The sequence below is a fragment of the Nymphalis io genome, chromosome 17, assembly GCF_905147045.1.
Source record: "Nymphalis io chromosome 17, ilAglIoxx1.1, whole genome shotgun sequence".
NCBI lineage: Eukaryota > Metazoa > Arthropoda > Insecta > Lepidoptera > Nymphalidae > Nymphalis > Nymphalis io.
In genome coordinates this window covers 6,957,735-6,976,052 of record NC_065904.1, presented here as the reverse complement: position 1 = coordinate 6,976,052, position 18,318 = coordinate 6,957,735, and the positions used below count along the sequence as shown (strand labels likewise).

General features: G+C 36.0%; 1 protein-coding gene across 1 annotated transcript; it reads left to right on the top strand.

The window, feature by feature from the left end:
- The first annotated feature begins 476 nt into the window (after positions 1-476).
- LOC126774906 (ejaculatory bulb-specific protein 3-like) lies at positions 477-1,292 on the top strand. The gene is made up of 2 exons (XM_050496563.1): positions 477-665; positions 987-1,292. The coding sequence occupies exons 1-2, from the start codon at positions 485-487 to the stop codon at positions 1,175-1,177; spliced, it is 372 nt and encodes a 123-aa protein (XP_050352520.1). The 5' UTR covers positions 477-484; the 3' UTR covers positions 1,178-1,292.
- The last annotated feature ends 17,026 nt before the right edge of the window (positions 1,293-18,318 follow it).

Here is an 18,318-nt window from a genome sequence, read left to right as displayed (position 1 = left end):
TCGGAATATAAAACTTAACATTTCTTTATTAATTCCTAGTCAGTCGTCGTTCGTCTGAGTTAATACTTTGTACAGTGATTGTTGCTACTTACACGAGTTTACAATCGCCGTTTAAGAGTGGTGCGTGAGTCGTATTGAATATTAAAAAAAAAACTTTGTTGATATTTATACAAAATACTAAAAATTATATAATTTACAAAAACAATTATTTTATATATTTATAAGAAAGCTTATTCGGACATACAGTGATAGCACGAAGTTGTATTAAATTAAATTGTTTATTACATATAATTATGTTTGTCAATATAAATAAAAAAACTATTATGATAATATGAAATTAAAACGTAAGTCTGTGAAATAAATTTCTGAATCATGTCTATAGAAAGTAGTTTCAAATTAAACTAAGGCGTATGAATTCACAAAAGCGCATGCTTAAATTTATTTATGAAAACATGTTAATTTGTGTCTCACAACAGAACTCAAAATGAAACTCATCCTCGTCCTCGCATTCGTGGTGGTGGTCGTCGCGCGACCAGATGATGACTTCAGCCGCTACGAGAACTATGATATAAGTGAATTGACTGGTAACGATCGTCTAATGGATGCGTACGTAGAATGTTTCCTTGGAAGTGGAAAGTGTACGCCTGAAGGGAACGACTTCAAAAGTAAGTTGACACTTTTGTTTATTAAGACAAATATGATATAGTTCGCTTACAGATATATAAATTGTAAAATAATTATATAAGAATACGGAAAATAGCGTCACATCTTTATGGAAGATACAGAGACAGTTAGTAGTTAGTTCAAGTTACCAATAAGTTTTATTTTATTATATGTGTTATAATTTTATACATAATGAATGATTTTATATTATTTGTAAGTAGTTTTTGGCTTTATCAGAAAGTAACAATAATCGTTCTTGTAAATAGTTTATAAGTCAAAATGTAGAGGAGCCCCCCTTTCATGCGTTGCTTTGTAACACTCAGAATGGATCCCTCAGTCCGTACAAGACAGCTGCAGCAAGTGCTCTGAAAAACAAAAAGGCCTCGTAGGTAAGGTGATCACTGCTATTCAGGAAAAAATCCCTGCAAAGTGGGAGAAGCTCAACCACTTATACAACCCTGACGGCAAACACGATGCAAGCCTTAAAGAATTCATCCAGAAATACGGACATTAATTTATCTGCTACTTACAGTATACACTGATACTACAGCATTTGCTATTCTGATTGCTTAATCGATTTTCGAATGCAATATAATACGTTTGTAAAATAAATATAATTTATAAGCAAATATTTGTTATTTTATCCAAAAATTAAGCTTAAAACAAAGCCACTACTATTGTATCATGCACTTGTAATAATCTCAGACAGTTCGTGTCAAATTATCATTCTTTTTCAAATTATCACTCTTAATTTTTGCTTGCCGTTGTATTATTGATTTCTATTTAGATTCAAACATTGTCATTATCAGTGTGCCGAGTGCGAGTTTTTTATGTGTTATGAAATTCCGATTATGGTTACGAGACGGGCCAGTTTCCATTCCATATAAATCGCAGTTAACGTCAACGCTATGGGATAAGCAAAAAAACTCTCACTGGGTTACACACAGTCTGCCATTTTCCTGTGACACACATAATTCCTTTTTTCTCTTTTTTACAGAATATTTATTGTTTATTTATTTTGTTAAATTATATTTACTCGTATTTATGTATTATTCTGATTGCTAATTACTTTTATTAATCTATCTCATTGGCTTGGAAAAATAACCAAACCCAAAATATAGTAAAAAAAAAATCAATAAAATAAAGTAAGTAAGTTCTCTTATACGAAATTTACTGAAACTTATTATATACAGTCGGATTTTGTAAGGCTTTGATCGAGTCTTCACAGCTCTTATTAAAAAAAAATACAAAAAGTGACGATTGATGTATTTTAAGTTTTGTTTAAATAAGCCACTTGATAATATGAGTACTTCGTTCATAAAAACTGGCGTTGCAAAAAGTTTGAATCACATATTACACTGTCAGAGCTACCAACATTGAGAATTACATGAGTTACGTTGCACAAAAAAAGGTTAACAAAATCATTGGTAAAACGTCGACCTCTTTCGGCAAGACTCGAAGTTTCTACAGATTTTTATATATAATTGCTATTTCAGTAGCAACAAAACTAATAAAAAAATTCTTTCTCTTTATTGACCACCTCTCATATTTGCTGGTAAATCGGTCACAGTTTCAAATGAATTATATGCGATCAAACGAACTTCTTATATGAGTTGTTTTATTCAAGATCTTAGATCAATAATGATCAAACTTCACTTGAGAAGTACGTTTGATCGTATATGATATTTCGTTGTTTCATTCTTCAGATATAATTAATCAGGTAGATGTTTAAAGATATCCAAGTTTTGTTAATTGTCATAAATAAAATCACCATTAATAAATCAAAAGCTTTATTTATTTGTATCATAATAATATTATTTAATTATTTATTTTTATACAATGTTAGCAATGTGTTTTTAATTGCTATTAGGAATTATTATAGACCTTGCAAAACTGTCACGATTCTCGATTGGTCGATCGTAAAACTTAGCAAACGTTTCGGAATTGGTGGTCCAGCCGGCCGTCTTACGAATCATGTCCACGGAAAGGCCCGTAGCGCGAGCAGTTGATGTAGCTGTGTATCTTATGCTATGTGCACTAAATGCTGACATATCTATTCCACGTAGTTCATAGCTTGTTTGATCCAACGACCGACAGTTTGGGACGTCACAGCTTTGTAAAAGTACTAGAGTATTTAGTACTACTTGTGGGTCCCAAGTATGTCTGTATTTAGGTACACTAGATCTTAGTCTATAAGCACCTTTCAATACTCACGAAATACACTCATCATTACCTATATTATTACCCAGAAGTAACGACAATGCTGAGCGGTGACAGATAAGAGATCCATAAGAATCGCCTTTGTGATACTGATTCGCTATAAATGACATCACAACATGAACCAATGGATCGGTTGGGTTAAATTTATTCATAGTAGAAAAATTCCACCATATATTGTAAGTAACGTTATAAGCAAGATCTAGCGCTTGGTCAGGAACACCACGCTTGGAGAATGCGAGCCGCTAAGTATGGCTGCTCCAGGGTAGGCTCTGTTTTTGCTTCTGCGATCAGTCATATAAAATACCATTATTAATAAATATGATTCCGGTGGATTTTAAAATTAATGGTAATGATGGAAATGCATAAAAGTATAAAGTTCTCCAATTGATTGTAAATGCGTCAAGATTGACTGCTTCAGGGTCAGGTTTCCAGGATATGTAATTTTTATATTTAGTATTGGTGCGTGAAGCAAACAGGTCTATCTGAGGTTGTCCAAAGTTGTTAACTATTTCAGTAAAGGCAACATGTGATAGTTCAAAATCAATATCTAGTTTTTTTTTAATTCTTGATTATCTTTCGTATTTATATAAAACGCAAACAACCACAGTTTGCGTTTCTCGCACCATTGCCAAATTATTTTTGTCGTTCAAAAAATATTTGTAAAAATATTTGATACTAGTGGTTAGTATCTGACAGCTGGACAAGCTGCTGTAAAAACTCCAATGAACTGTGCAAATTCATGTATAGTACATGTGGGTAATTGTAAATATTTGTTAACTAATCGTATTATGTTGATTCATTTTTCTATTGGTAAAGAAATTGACATTTTTAATATATTAAAGATGTACCCTAACAATTACAACTTTGTTGAGGCTTGATGCAACTTTTTGATAATTAATAACAAAACCTAAGCATTCAAGAACCTTCATAGATTTTTTTACATTTTTCAAGCAATCTTCGTAATCTATTCCAATACACAATATGTCATATAAATATATTACGGAAGTATATCCCTGCCTGCCTAATTCATTACCTTCTTCATGCCACTGATAAACTATAAGGTATGCCTTTAAATTCATACAATAATATTTTCGATAATTTTGTACTACGGGAACTAACACATAAGATTCTTTTAAAATGTTGCTAAAAATTCATCTTTTATTATTAAATGTATTTGTCACGAGTCGGTGAACATAAAGATATAGCTCCTAGCTCTAATAATTTATTAATTGTTGTTTGTATGTTTTGATGATGGAATGGAAACTACAATAGGGAGGCGAAACTTGAGTTACCCGTCTAAGTAGAGGTATAGGGATACTGTCACAAATCCATTTTCAAATTACGTGATTTGTTGTAACTTTTAACCAACAATTATAAAATAATTATAAATGACCAGCATGTACCTCTAGTGATACCGGTGCGACGGGTGACCTCGTTGCTTGCTCGAGAACTCGGGTCGTGGAGGCTGCGTTGAGGTCGTGGGATCGACATATTATTGCCGTCGTCGCTCGTATCCGTAATGCCGTGCGCCCCCCCTGTTAGATGTGAACTGGGGAGGGCCTGACCAGTTTCCCTGTCGGTATCGTGCTGTGGCAATTGAAGATATTTGTTTCGAGGAAGCAGTTCTTTATAGACAAACCCTGTTTTTCTGTGGTCTTGGCTGCTTTCATCTTTTCAGAAAGGCTTATAACCAAAAAGCATTTCATCTCTTTCGTCACTATTAATAATAATCAAAATAAACTTGTCTAAGCTAAGATAATAATTTAATTCTAGTTTCACTATCTTGGTACTGCAAGTCTGACAAAATACGTATTTCATCCAAAAGTATTTGTATGACTTTTATTTTATTATCATCATCTGTTAGTATCAGTGTCATTGCTTTATTAATACTTGTAAAACCCACACCTAATTGTTGTTAACAATTTTCTAATTTTTAATCTCGTTGTCGGAGAGAATCTGTGATTGCGGCAGAAATTTCAGCTTTCAACGACGGAGCTTTCAATAATTGTAAATTATTACTAGGTATACAATTTCACAAGTTTTTCACGAGATTCCTTAGGTATACTATACTTAGGTATATAAGGTTACCTTTACGTAATATAGGAAGCCATCTTTGGGCTAAGTCATGGTGAATATCTTCACCATATTGCGGTACCTCGTCAATAGCATCTCCTAGTGCTTATTAGTATTCAAGCGTCAGGTTTGATGCAGCTCCAGGTGTTTCAATTTCTGAGGTAGGTATGTCGAGAAATGTATGTTGACTGCCAACTGCTTCCACCTCTGGAGATTCAGAACGTGATGGAATGTTCCCAGTTTCTACGTGCACATCAACGTCTGCAACAAAATAAGTTCGATATTGAACATATTTGTTACGTCTTGATTTTGACTCTCGGCCAAAATTCAAGAACGCATTCCTTTGTTTAACTCTCGGCTAAACTCAGGATGTTGTCATCATAATGACTCTGGCCGTATGGTCATACTATTGCAAATACTATTACTGATAAAATGTAATGCTTACCTGAATTATGTTTCACAGCTTCATTCTTATCGATTTATGTTTAACAATGTAGTATGTACCTATTGTATGCCTTGCACGGTAGTTTAAATTTTTTTTTTATGACTGCCCCTCCTGTTGATGTTCATAGCGAATTTCACTCATTCTGCGTTTCCGTGCTGTAGCCTTCGCACGTCTTCTGCTAATATTAGTTACTCAATTATTGAGTTACAAGAACAAAAATCAGAAAGTTGGAGAAGAAACTACAACGCAAGTCAAGGAGACTAAGGATAATATAGTCTTCGCCAGAGGATGAAATTAATGGTAAGTTATTACCATTAATACAAAAGCCGTTGACATCCTAAATCTACCCACACGTTGTGTGTGGTAGTGACCGTCAAGTTTTGACGTGTAACGTAACCCGACCATGTTTATGTGCAGATAATATTATCGTTGAAATGAAATCACTGACTCGAGACGAGGTTCGTCATCGCCGCAAGAGACTATTCCACCACGCTCCAGTTTGGAGTTTTTAGAACTGCTACAAGTTATTAAGTTATCTCACCGCTCGCGGATACCCCAACGGGATGTTTATCGACTCCCGAAGCAGTTCCAGGGACGTCATTGCGACCGTTCCAGAAACGAGATCGAGACCGTGGGAATAATTCTATTAATAACCTAGTAGACACATGTACTGAAGAACTTGCTATTAGACGAGGACTTTTTACAAATTTTAGGCTATACGCTTAGGGCTGGAACAGCTTTAGGAAGTAATATTCATTCCGATATCGCGACAAGATGGCAGGAAATTTAAAAAAAATGGCCTCTCAAAGGAGGTGAAAGATAAACTTTTATTGGAATATTTAGTACCGGCTAATTGCGACTATCTATTGGCTCCCGTATTAAATCCTGAAGCCAAAGTACCCGATATACTCTCTAAGCGATATTCTACGATGATGCAAAAGCAAAGCCAAATTGGAATTGCCTTAGCTGCGCTGTCACAGGTTTTGCATTTAATATTGTCAAACGAAACATCAAAGCAAAAATTGCTGCAGCCATTAAGCGATGCTTGTCGCATTCTTTGTGACAGTCATAACGCTGAAACTAAGATTCGGCGCATTATAATCTTAAGTTCAATCAACCTAAATTTACGTGATGCACTTGCTGAAACAACTCGGGATAAGTTTCTGTTTGGCGAAGATGTGTTGTAAAAATTGAAATTGGCTAAAAGTTTACAAAAAACTGAGGAACCTTCGCAAAGAGCTGTTCCCAAGCCATCTGCAAGAAATAAAACGCAGCTGAAGAACACCAAGAACCATTTAAACTTCAAGCGTCAACATCGAAAGACACCGAACTGTTCGGAGAATGTTCGAGTGCGAGGAGTGTTGGGACCACCGCCGTCGGGCTTAACTCGAGTATTGGCTCGCAACAATGTATATCCCTCGGTTCCGAGAAGGGGTCCTCCTCGGAACCGAGATCGTTCGCCGAGCCGCCGCATGTATCGAACATAAGCCACATGGTTGTGTATGCTGGTCGCCTAAAATATTTTCACCATCAATGGTCTTAAATAACAAATGATCAATTGATTCTGTCATGGATAAGAGGTTATAAAATTCCTTTCAAATCAAACACCCTTTCAGACAAACAGTCCAAATATATCCAAAGTCACTAGAGGAACATAAGCATTATTTACAAGCACAATATATCTGAAGGATAGTTATTTCTTTATTAAGGTAGATAAATCTCATAGGAAATACTTGCGTTTTAAGTATAATAACATACTTTATGAATTTAATTGTTTACCGTTAGGCTTAAGCCAAATTACATTCCGGGATTAAATTTAGATAGTTTTGAGGTCTACAGCTTCAATATCAAGATGAGCGATTATTCTTTTCAAGGACATTGCACTGCTGTATTACTTAAGTACAGCACCATATGTTTTTAATAAAATACTTAAACCGGTTGTAGAACATATGAGGTCTAATAATTTATTATCAGTAATTTATTTAGATGATATATTTTGTTTAGGTAAAAATTACAAAGAATGCAAATATAACGTGTTGTTTAAAGAATCGTTGCTAACAAAAATCGGTTTCATTATTAACAAAGAAAAAAGTAATTTCGATCCAGATACACAATGTAAATTCCTTGGTTTTATTTTCGATTCACGAAATAGGATCATAATGCTACGAATAAAATAAATAAAATTAAAAGCTATTTACAAGAATTTAACAATAAAGGTAGATGTAAATTAAGAGACTTTGCTAAACTAGGCTTTTAGTATCCGCGTGTCCAGTTGTCCAATATTCCTTGTTATATACAAAATTATTTGAACAGCTTAAATTCATTAAATTGAATAAAAATCCTAGTTATAATCAAATTGTAAATATTCCTAAATCTCTAAACTGTGATTTTAATTGGTGGTTAAATAATATAGAAAATAGCTTTTTATCCTCTGAAATCCGGACAGTACATAAAAGAGATTTATACAGACGCATCGACTACCGGATGGGGTTCTTCTTTTGATAACAAACAGGCATGATTGGAAGGAGGACGAAATGTCGTAGCATATAAATGTCTTAGAGTTAAAAGCGGCTTATTTTGGTTTAAAGGTATTCACTAAGGAGTGCTTTAATTACGAAATATTATTAAGAATCGACAACGTAACCGCTATTGCCTGTATAAATAAAATGGGGAGTGTACAGTATCCTCACCTTAACGATATAACTCGAGATATCTGGATGTGGTATGAACAATATCGAATATATATATATATGCGTCGTATATAAATTCAAAACAAAATTTAGAGGCAGATTTTTTATCGCGAAAGAAGTTTCACGACACCGAATGGGAATTAAGTGATTACACATTTGCTGAGATAAAACAAAAATTTGGAACACCCACCGTAGATTTATTTGCTAATAGATGTAATTTGAAATGCCCTATATATGTATCTTGGAAAAATGACCCCGACGCATGGGCCGTCGATGTTTTCACCATTTCATGGAAGAACCTTAAATTCTACGCCTTTCCACCGTTTCCTGTTATTTCAAAAACTCTTCAAAAATTGTTAATGAAGAAGCAGAAGGGATTCTTGTTGTACCGAATTGGCCAACGCAACCATGTTTCGAGCTATTTACAAGGTTGTGTATTGATGTAATTTACTTGATTGCGTCGATTACATTTTTCTTCCAGTTTCTTAATTTTTTCTTTGTAATAATCAATTTTATCACGACTTCTACGTTTCGGCTTTTCTTCTTTTTTGTTCGAAATTAAAGAGCGCGTGCGATCATTACCCCGCAAGATAAAAGAATGAGGCTTAAACCGAGCGCAGGTACCGATGAAGGTAATAATGTGGGTACATAGAAAGTTACTTTTTTATTTTATGCCGCAGTAAAAAAAAACTCTTAATATGCGACGTTACCTTGTAGGTTAGAAGGACTACCTAGTTAATTATATCTGAAGAATGAAACAACGAAATATAATTGGTACTAAATTGGTACTTATTTAAAATTCAAACATAATGTTAATGATTTATTACTAGAATAAACACATGCTTTAAAACAATAGCAATAACATGCTAAATAATATTAAAATAATATTGCTAAAATAATGTATGAGTATGGTAACATATCCATAAAGACAGGCCGCCACCATGCTTGCTACAAAATACTAAGTCTAAATTTGTAAGTAAGATTAATAATGATAATTACAATTTTTCTGTATACTCAAAATGGGAATTGAAGGAAAACATTACATTGAAATAAAATTGGTAGTTTTTACCGAAAATACACTCATGATTATGTTAGACGTATAATAACTTATTACATTCAGAGATTAAATTTAGATAGTTTTGAGGTCTACAACTTCAATATCAAGCTGACTGATTATTCTTTTCAAGGAATACTGTATTGCACTGCTGTATTTTTTTCTGGTATCTGGTAACAGCCTGTAAATGTCCCACTGCTGGGCTAAGGCCTCCTTTCCCTTTTTGAGGAGAAGGTTTGGAGCTTATTACACCACGCTGCTCCAATGCGGGTTGGTGGAATACACAAGTGGCAGAATTTCAGTGAAATGACACATGCGGTATCCTTCACCGTAAAACACGAGATTAATTATAATCACAAATTAAGCACATGAAAATTCAGTGGTGCTTGCCCGGTTTTGAACCCACGATCATTACTTAAGATTCACGCGTTCTTACCACTGGGCCATGTCGGCGGTATTTATTTATTTTTGTTGTAACTATTTATTAGTTTCTGTTTTACAATTACTATGTTTATTCAAATGTAATGTAGTTACACAAGTTAATTCTCTAAATAAAGATATATTTCTTCCTTGTAATGTGTAACTAATGCATTGTATGCATTTCCTTAACCAGTATTAAAGATTCTTTTTCAAAAGATTTTGTTCAAACTCGTATGTTAATTTTTAAATTGCATATTTTTTATCGAACGACTTTCACCTTGTTGGCTGAGATTGCGTTAATCTGTTTTTACATCATCTATACTAATATTATAACTATATATATATATATATATATATATATATATATATATATATATATATATATATATATATTATTTAAATGTTTCTTGTTTTTTGGGTTAGTTTAATAGCTTGTTACAATAGTTCTATAGTTAATGGATACTTGTTGTGTAACTATTCATAATACTGATATATGTTTTTTTTATTGTTTTGTTTACCGTGTCACTTAAATCTTTAAAATTGTATCTACTCCTATTGTTTATTATAATTTGTATTATCATTATTAATTTTAAAATGCTATTTCGATGATTAGAACTTATATATATATATATATATATATATATATATATATATATATAAGTACATACATATATAAACATAACTTATATATATATATATATATATATATATATATATATATATATATAAGTTATGTTTTCATATATTGTTTTAATTATTATTATTTTTAGTATTTTATATATACATATTATAGTTGGTTGTTAATATAACCAGTATGATTTCAAACACTCTCAATTTAAGCGACTCGAATGTAAAGTATGTATAATGTAGTATGTATAATGAATAGTAAGTATCTTAGTGACGCAGTGCTCTCTAGTGATGATAGTTTTCATAGTGCTTCTCTTTCTCTAAACTTTCTTTTAGATTCAACTTTCTCCGGTTTCACTAGAAACTTTAATGTCGTGCAAATAAATGCACAGAGTATACCTTCTTATTACCCCGATTTCCTGTCTTCCTTCGATAGTAAAAATATTCATGCCGTCCTAGTATCCGAATCTTTTCTGAAACCCTGCTTACCTTCAACTTCTTATTGTTTACCTGGCTTTCATCTGATCTGGAATGATCGTACCGGTAAAGGTGGTGGTGGTGTGGCAATATATCTCCGTAGTCATATCCCCTTTACTATTTTAAATAAATCTCCTACACAATACTGTGAGTCATCTGAACATATTTTTATTGAAGTCTTATTCGGCCATCTCAAACTACTACTGGGCGTATTTTATAATCCGTCCCTTACTATTAGTTATTTTGATAATTTTGAAAATTTGTTGGAACAATTTAGTGCGTTTGTTGATCACACGTCATTATGGGAGATTTTAATACTTGTTTAATTAAAGATGATCAACGTTTTCAAAATATAATTAATAGCTGTAAGCTTAATGTACTTTATACGAACGCAACTCATTTTTGTCCGAATTGTTTGCCATCGCTGTTGGACTTAATGGTTGTTTCCTCACCTAGTCATGTTGATGCGCATGGTCAGCTTCCTGCTGAAGCCTTTTCTTACCATGACTTAATTTATTTATCCTATAGGATACGGCCTCCGCGGGCTAAGCCCACCATAGTCATGCGGCAAAATTACCAGAATTTGAATACTCCCAATTTTATGGCTGATCTAAACAATATCGACTGGACTGCAATTTATAATGCCAGCTCAATAGACGACAAAATGAGTATATTTTATTCCCTATTAAATGATCTATTGGATGTACATGCCCCGTTGATACCTATCAAGCTTAAACACCTACCGGCTCCTTGGCTAACTCAGGACATTAAAGCACACATGGCAAAGCGTAATGCTGCGAAAGCTAGATACAAAAGAATGGCGACGAACGATAACCTTTTAAAATATAAGCAGCTGCGAAATCGTTGCAGTATGCTTTGTCGTGATGCTCAGCGTAAGTTTATTACTAATGCTATCGAAAATATCGGAACATCTAGGATATGGCAGTTTTTGAGATCATTGGGGATAGGGCGTCAGCGGGAAACGTATCCTGCCAATTTCAATCTCGATGATCTTAATAAACACTTTATTTCCTCTTCCTCTCTAAACAATCAGCACAAATCCATCACTCTCAACTATCTAATATATCCATTCTTTGCCAACCCCTAGCTATCCTCCTTTCCAATTCAGTCCTGTTACCATGGGAGAATTAAAAAAACACATCCTATGCATCAAATCAGATGAAATCGGTTGCGACGGATTTATAATTAATTAGTCGAAAACTTATACTTCTTACCCTTAACAGTTTTTTGCCTACTTTATGCCATATATTTAACTATTCTTTTATTACATGGTGCCTTCCCTTCTGTATGGCGTAAAGCTCTCGTGATTCCTATTCCCAAAGTTTCCAATCCTTTGCTTCCTTCTCATTTTAGACCTATTTCTGTTCTTCCATTTCTTTCAAAAGTATTAGAACGTGTTGTTCACTCTCAACTAAACCAATTCCTCACTATTAATAAAACCCTGTGCCCTTTTCAATCTGGGTTTAGATTAGGCCATAGTACAGTTACAGCTCTTGTTAAGATATGTGACGACATTCGCCAGGGTATTGATACCAAATTCGTGACTGTACTAGCTCTCCTTGACTTTTCAAATGCCTTTAATAACATCGACTATGACATATGCTTGGCAATCCTAAGATCGCTAAACATAGATTCTACTGTCATTGAATTGTTTCGCTCTTATCTGTTTAACCGACAGCAATGCATAATGGCTAACAATAAATATTCATCCTATCTAAACCTTCCTTCCGATGTCCCGCAAGGTGGTGTGATCTCTCCTCTTCTCTTTTCTATATTCATTAATACTCCCTCTTTAGTTATTTTCTCCTCTTATCATCTATATGCTGATGATCTACAAATTTACGTTACCGCTCCTTTAGACAGTATCAATGATGGAGCTGCAACCTTGAATCATGATTTGGCAAAGATATCTTAATGGTTTAAATCTTACGGTCTCCAAGTGAACCCGAGAAAGTCGCAAGTGGCTATATTTGGCAAGTCCAAGATAAACATCTACCTCCAATCTTATTTGAGGGCCAAATATTACACATGCAAGAGACTGTTAGAAATCTTGGACTACTTCTTGATACTTCCTTTTCCTGGGTACCTCAAATTGCTGAAATGAGTCGTAAGATTTTCGCTATCATTGGTTTTTTAAGGCGATGAAAAAACCTATTGCCTCTTAAAGCAAAGATCAGCTTGACTAATTCGTTTCTCTTACCAATACTGGATTATGCTGATGTCTGCTACACGGATTTAACTGAAGACCTCTAAAATAAATTAGAACGGCTGCAAAATATAGCCATAAGATTTATTTTTGGTCTGCGAAAGTTTGATCATGTCTCCGAGTATCAGTCTCAGTTAAAGTGGCTGCCAATCAGACTACGAAGAAATCTACACGCCTTATCTCTTCTCTACTCTATTCTTTATATCGATCACACACCATCTTACCTTAAAGAATGCTTTAAATTTCTTGGTTGCGACGCGCACACACCCTGCGTTCTTCGGATGATAATAAACTAATTACAGTTACTAGTGCAGCCGGACACAAACCTACAGTAACTTTTTTACTGCAAAAACCATCAAACTTTGGAATGCAATGCCCACAGATATTCGGCAGTCGAATTCATTGAGCATTTTTAAATACCGCTTGAAAAGCGGTAAAAAGTAAGGTCACACATACATATGTGTGAAATAGTTTGTAGTTTATAATTATCTATATATAATTTTATACTCTATAATTATATATAATATGTATATGCAATATAATAATTATATATATATTTATATGTATGTATGTATGTATGTATTATTATATGTGGTTGTGATAGTGGGATGTAGATATGTGTAGTTTAGTATCTCCTTTTTATGATTTTACCAATAGAAAGCCACATTATTTGTGACTTTCATAAGCCATATATTAACCCGAAAAATGAAAAGACTTTTCATGGTAGTATGATTTGCAAAGAGATAAAACGGTCGAACGAAAACGTTTCTTACGAACGATGCCTTAACGAAACCTACAAAAAAGTCAGCGACAGCATCTATCAGCGTCTAACTTTTATATTTAAGTTACAAAAAGTAGTTTTTTATATTAAAAAATAATTTAAATCGTTAGGTCATGTTTATTGGTCATATTATCAACAATTATGAATTATTTTCAAAATAAATAAACTTATCGTCTCAAGTGTTCAAAACAAAAGACTTTTATCTATTTCCTTTTACTGCATATAATTTGGACGAATGGTTAAAGAGATAATATGACATAGGTATGGAACCGTGACCGTGTCGTAATCTATTGAGAAATATTTCTATTAGACGGTTTTTTTCATTTACATGACGTCAATCTATTTAGAAATAATAATAATAATATCTTGCGTCATTTTTCACACACGGCCATCTGGAAACTAGACAACTGATATACTACATATACTATTTTTCTTTTGTTTACACCCAGACTCAGGACAAACAGACATGTTCATGCACACAAATATCTATCCCGGGTGGGAATCGAACCCACAACCTTTAGCGTGAAAGGCAAGCATCTACCAACAACGACAACCGGTTCTATAAATAAATTGCCTTATCACCAAGGAAATTTTATATAGATAAAATTATTTTTTTACAGTATGTTTTTTGGTTGCATAGTTTAAGAGATAATTTTAAATATCAAATACGCGAGACAATTTTATTAATGTTCGGCCAACGCGACTTTTGTCAGTCAGGAAATAAATCATAGCACTCAGTACTAACCGAATCACAATCTGGTGGTAGGGCTTTGTGCAAGCTCGTCTGGGTAGGTACCACCCACTCATCAGATATTCTACCGCAAAACAGCAATACTTGATATTGTTGTGTTCCGGTTTGAAGGGTGAGTGAGCCAGTGTAATTACAGGCACAAGGGACATAAAATCTTAGTTCCCAAGGTTGGTGGCGCATTGGATATGTAAGCGATGGTTGACATTTCTTACAATGCCAATGTCTAAGAGCGTTGGTGACCACTTACCATCAGGTGGCCCATATGCTCGTCCGCCTTCCTATTCTAAAAAAAAAAAAAAAAAAAAAAAAAAAAAAAAAAAAAAAAAAAAAAAAAAAAAAAAAAAAAAATCATAATTTCATCACTCTTCTTCTTCTTCTGCCTAGCGTTTTCCCGGCCTAGTAACGCCAGGATCCGCTTTCCTGCATCTATGCCTCCACTTTTCCCGATCTAAAGCGTCCTCCTTAGTGAGATCGTGCTCTCTCATATCGTCCCTCACAGCATCGAGCCAGTGCTTCTTGGGCCTGCCGCGCGATCTAGGGCCTTCGACGACAAAGTCCAGGCATCGATTCCCGACATAGTCTGGCGGTCTGCGGCTAATGTGGCCAAACCAACGCAGACGGCTTTCCTGCAACTTATCCGCTACATCGCAAACGCCAAGGCTACCACGGATGTGCTCGTTGCAAATGGGATCTAGTCACGTAACGCCACACATCCACCGCAGCATCTTCATTTCCGCGACGTGTAGTTGCTGAACGTGTCTCGCGAAAGCTGGCCACGTCTCACTGCCGTACAATAAGACTGGTCGGATGATGAACTTGTACACAAGCCCATTTAATTTCATCGGTATCCTGCGATCACAGATTACCCCAGTGACTTCCCACCATTTGGCCCAGACTGCGTTTATTCGAGCTCTGACGTCGTGGTCGATTGTACCAGACTCATGCAGTACGGACTCGAGGTATTTAAACTTTTCCGTCTTGATAACGGATTCTCCGCCTATCTTTATGGGTTCGGGGTCTGTACTGCCACAGGCCATATAATCGGTCTTCGCAACATTTAGCATCACACCGCCCTTCTCTAGCACACCCTTCCACTGGTTCACCTTTTGCTCCAATATCTTCTTGTCCTCATCTACCAGTGCAATGTCATCAGCATAGATCATGAGCCAGGGAGACGGCTCATGGGCTTTCGTTGTGACAACTTCAAGCGTAGTGCTTACTGAACAGAAAAGCACTCAGGGCCGAGCCTTGATGGACACCAACTGCGATCGGGAAAGAGTGTGTGTCGCCAACGGCAGTCCTTATTATTTATTCCGAATTTGGTACATGTCTCAGATAATGTCAATATAGATTTGTGGCACGTTCTTCATCTTTAAATATAGATATTTAAATCCAGATAATTTGGTGTGGGACGCAGTCAAATGCCTTCTGCAGGTCTAGAAACGCCATGTACAGCGGCTTCTTCTTTTCCCTGTAGGCCTCGGCCAGTATTCTTAGGGTGAAGATGGGGTCTATGGTTCCACAGCCTGGGCGAAACCCATATTAAAATTATATCTTGCCGGAGACTTGAGTCGATTACGCTTTCGAAGAGTTTCATAATGTGACACATAACCTTAATACCGCGGTAGCTGTTGCAGTCCTGTACACTACCTTTGCCTTTATAAACTGGAGTAATAATACTCAATCTCTAAGAGTTGGGCATCTTCCGACTAGTAAGTATTCGGTTAAAATGGTCAGTAAGTAGGTTCACACTATGAGAACCCATCGCTTTCCACGCTTCAATCGGCAAGTCATCAGGGCCTACGGCTCCTCGGTTCTTCATTGTACGAAGACATTTTGAGTACCTCGTCAGGTATTACTGGTGCAACAAGTCCGAGATTAGGAGGCAGTTCTGGAGGAGAGACATTACTGTGTTGTGTGTTAAGCAACAAAAGTCGCGCCATCTCTCCTTCACCTTAACTGCTTCGTAAACCAAAGTGCTATTTGAGTCCTTGACACAAAGAAATTTTGTAATGTCTTGTGTCGCTTTCTCCCGAGCTTTTTCCAAATGACAAAATTGTCTTTAAGCCCTCGTTTGTCTCAAGCGTGTCATAAAGAGGTGACAAAGTCTGGTAGCGGGCTTTGGCAACTGCTGGTTTGGTGGCTCATTCAACTGCTTTATATGCGTCCCGGTCTTCAGGAGATTTGGTATCTTGCCACTTTTTAAACTGTGTCTTTTTGTCTCGAACTACCTCCTGTACTGAGCTGTTCCACCACCACGTCTCCTTGTCGATGACGCGGCCTCCCTTCGAAGTGCCAAGCACCTGTTTTCCACTGGTGACTGGATCCTAGACCATTGAGTATCAACTGATTCCTCGGTGTCTGTGCTTAAGTTGGAGCTAGCTACGACTTTACAGAAGTCATGCTTTTTTGGTGCATTCAACAGCCACCATTTAGTTTTAGGTCTACGTCGTTCAGGCACTTTTTTACTTGGTACTACCAGCATGTCCATGACAAGGATGCGGTGTTGTGTTGTGAGGCATTCCCCAGGAATTACTTTGTAGTTGGTCACTCTACCAATATGGCTTCTTTTTATGAGCAAGTAGTCGATCTGGGTGAAGTGCGTCCCAATTTTATAGGTAATGAAGTGCTCGAGTTTCTTTTGGAAGAAAGTGTTAACAAGGTGTTTGTAAGGTCTGATAATAAGCAGGTGCTGAGAATTGAATCCCCCTCTGCATTCTCATGACCATAGCCGTAGCCACCATGTACACGTCCATATTCACGTGACTCCTCACCAACATGGCCGTTCAAATCACCAATCACGATTCTCTCGGTGTTCGGAATGCAGCGGAGCATGTCTTCCAAGTCATTCCAGAAGACTTCTTTCTCCGATTCAGAACCGCCGACCTGTGGAGTGTAGGCCCTGATAATTGATGAGTAATTACTCCTTCAGAAGTCGGTCACTCAGTCTATGGACTTCTAGAAAACCGTTCTGGAGTTCCTCGGACAGTACTATGGCCACACCATTCTTTTCTGGGGGGAGCCGGAGTAGATCAACTTGTAACCCAATCCAATATCACGGAACTTGTTCCCCTTAAAACGAGTTTCTTGCAAGAATGCAACGTGAACCCTGCGCTTCGTCAGTACGTCAGCCTGTTTAAGGGAGCGACCGGTGAGAGAGCCGATGCTGCAGGTGGCAAAGCGGAGCTTCTTTTTAGGTACTTGCTTCTTTAGCCGTGCCCTTACTTGACACGGTAGCTCTTTCCCACTTGTCGCAGGTTTAGGGCAATGTGCCTACGCGTCGTTTTGTGGACACGCCCTAGCCATTGTACCTAAAATTCTGTTCTTCTTTTCCATGTTAAATGGCGGCTACTGCTTACTTGCAGGGATTTTTACAAGGAACGACTGCCGTCTGACCTCCCCAACCTAGAGTAGAGAACCAGTTCAGGATAGAGGGATGTTGAGAAAATTTAGTGCGAATTCAAGGTATAAGGATACTTATGCCACGGAAGACACAGGGTATAGCATAACTAACTCGGCGAGGGCGGGGTCGCGTACCCGTATGTTTATATCTCTTATAACGGACAGGTACAAAGATACAAGCGCCCCTGCCTGAATAAATAATAAAAAATTTCATCACAAGTAAAAATATTTACCGTCCAACGAAGTGGGCACGGATCAGCTAGTAAATTATAAATAAAATACTATTTTATATTAAATAAAACATATCATATAGATATTGTAAGCAACAATTTTGTGAAATGTAATAAAAATATAATTAGATACATTAATTACCACAAAAATCTCGGTATACACCTTTTTGATGCTGGTACTGAGCTAGCAAATCTATAGGGCTTGAAGTATATGACTTTGAAAAGTGATATTTGGATTATTTCTATTTCCAAGAATTA